Source organism: Charadrius vociferus, unplaced genomic scaffold (assembly GCF_000708025.1).
Source record: "Charadrius vociferus isolate BGI_N301 unplaced genomic scaffold, ASM70802v2 scaffold266, whole genome shotgun sequence".
Classification (NCBI taxonomy): Eukaryota; Metazoa; Chordata; class Aves; order Charadriiformes; family Charadriidae; genus Charadrius; species Charadrius vociferus.
Window position 1 is genome coordinate 1,372,998 of NW_009649114.1, and position 2,297 is coordinate 1,375,294.

The following is a 2,297-nucleotide window of genomic DNA, read 5'->3' on the forward strand; positions in this document are numbered from 1 at the left end:
GCCAGGCAATTACATCACGGCCCCAGCCCTTGCTTCCAGCAAAAGTTTCTAGCAATTGTGGCTGCCGGGCGAGGGGAAAAAGGGCTTGAACGTGACCTGAGCGGAGCTGAGGGCACCCGCACCCGAACGGGCTGGCCGGTGGCAAAGAAGCTGGTTTGGTAGGAGGCAGCAGCAAACGCCCGACGTGATCGCCGGGAGCGGCTCAGCCTCACACCCGCAGCGGCGAATTTACCCCTGGATGAATCAAATCTGACTTTCTCAGGTTTCCAAAAGCCTGCCTGTCAGCGGCTCTGCCCGCTTGTCCGTGCACGGCCACCTTGGCGCGATCCGCTCCCGGTTCGTGCCTCCAGCGTTGCCTCTCCCTCGCTATGCCGTAGCCCAGACAGCGGCGCCTGCCCCAGCCTGCAGCCACGGCTGCTCCCCTGGCAGAAGGCACGTGCCCCGTTCAGCTCGCCGAGGTGTTAACCCTAAACCTCCCTGGGACCTTGGGAGCTGCACCCCGAGACAAGGCTGTGGGTCCAGGAGCAAAGGATGCTTCAGCGAGCCCCTGAGCAGCCACGGCAGCCTCTGGGGCCGGTGGAAGCGGCAGGCTGTAGCCCTGGGGAGGGCTCGACCACCACTGTCCCCTTTGGGCAGGCAGGAGGAGATCCCACGCTTTTCCCCTTATCCACAGATGTGTCATGTCTCTCCGTTTTGTGCAACTACCTTGCCCTTCGATAAGGCCTTCCTTGTGCAAGCATAAATCTTCAGATCAGATTTAATGACAAGGTGTTATTAATCCTGCTGGATAGATGGGGAAAGCAACACAAACAAAGGGGCCGTAACTTTCCACATGTCAACACACCCAGAGAAAGGCCGGGGGGGGCTGGAGCGGAGATGCTTCCTGAGAGCCCTGACCCCAGATGCTCCCACCCAGCCCCAGCAGGGGCCCGCGGGCTCCCTACCTTCATTCCTCCGGTTGTTGAGCTGGTTGAACTGCTCCGTGAACTCCGTCAGCGACTCCTCGATGGTCTCCGTCCGTGGAACCGAGAGCGAAAACCTCCGTTTGAAGTTTTTCATCTTGTTCATTTTCCCTTGTGCTGCGAGGGACGGCAGAGCCCTGCGGGGAAGGGGAGAGAGGAGGCTGAGAGGGCTGGACGGTGCACGGGACGGCCCCCCAGATCCTGCTCGTTGGGGCTGGCAGCATCCCGACCCGAATTTCCCCTGCTGGGGATCTGCAGGGGTCCCCAGGGACATCCACTTCTCCGAGACACGGCCGCTGTGTCAGAGCAATAGGGGAGCCACATGGTCACCAGGTTCCTCATGAATTTAAGAGCTGACTGCGGTCAAGAGGTGGAGGGGGCTTTCTCTGGGCTGCTTATCAGAGCTATGGACAATGAATCCCAAGTACCAACACAGGCTGCACCTTACAGCATCCTTGGAAACTCCAGGAACGCCTGGAACAGGGAAAAGCAGGGGAGGAATAGAAGGAAAGCAAGAAAGAGTAAACAGTGATGGAAAAGATTCAACAGCACGCTCCTCCCTGTACAAGGAGGCACCTCTCCCCCGGCAGTTTGGTCTCTGCTTTGCCCTTGCAAGAAAGTCTTCCTGAGCCAGCAGCAAAACGCTGAGTGGAGCCAGTACCGGCCGGGGGCATCGCTGAGAGCCACGGCAAGGGGAGATGCTTCAACCTCACAGCTTGCTCACAAGCTCTTGAATGACTCATCCTGTACGGGCATTAGAATCGCCTTAGCCAGGGATCTGATTAAAGCAATAAAACCCTTAAAGGAAGAAAACCCACAAGGGGCACATGGCGAAGCGTGCCGAGTCCCAGCAGCCACACGAGCAGGCTGAGGGAGCTCGCCCTGGGCGTCTGGGAGCCACACGCCGCTTTGCCTTCCCTCCTTTGGCTCTTGCCAGGCCTGTCTGGAGCTCAGCAGCGCAGACGGGACCGCGCTGCAAGAGCTGTGTGTGCAGAGTTTAGAATCAGAATCTCCTAGACTGGAAAAGACCTGTAAGATCATCTAGTCCAACCATTAACCCAACACTGCCAAGCCCACCACTAAACCATGTCTCTGAGCACTGTATCTACACGACCCTTAAATCCCTCCAGGGATGGGGACTGCACCGCTGCCCTGGGTAACGCGTTCCAACGCCTGATGACCCTCTCAGTAAAGAAATGCTTCCTAATATCCAACCTAAACTTCCCTTGGTGCAACTTGAACCCGTTTCCTCTTGTTCTATCACCCGGTACTTGTCAGAAGAGGTCAACTCCCACCTCTCTGCAACCTCCTTTCAGGGAGTTGTAGAGAGTGATA

At 57.7% G+C, this 2,297-nt stretch overlaps 1 protein-coding gene across 2 annotated transcripts in view; it reads right to left on the minus strand.

Moving 5' to 3' along the window:
• Positions 1-1,068, minus strand: part of CDK18 (cyclin-dependent kinase 18) — a 13,634-nt gene extending 12,566 nt beyond the window's left edge. For both annotated transcript variants that reach the window (XM_009888223.1, XM_009888222.1), the window contains exon 1: positions 945-1,068. In XM_009888223.1, the coding sequence (XP_009886525.1) occupies positions 945-1,068 (124 nt within the window). The remainder of the gene's footprint in view (positions 1-944) is intronic.
• Positions 1,069-2,297: the final 1,229 nt, after the last annotated feature.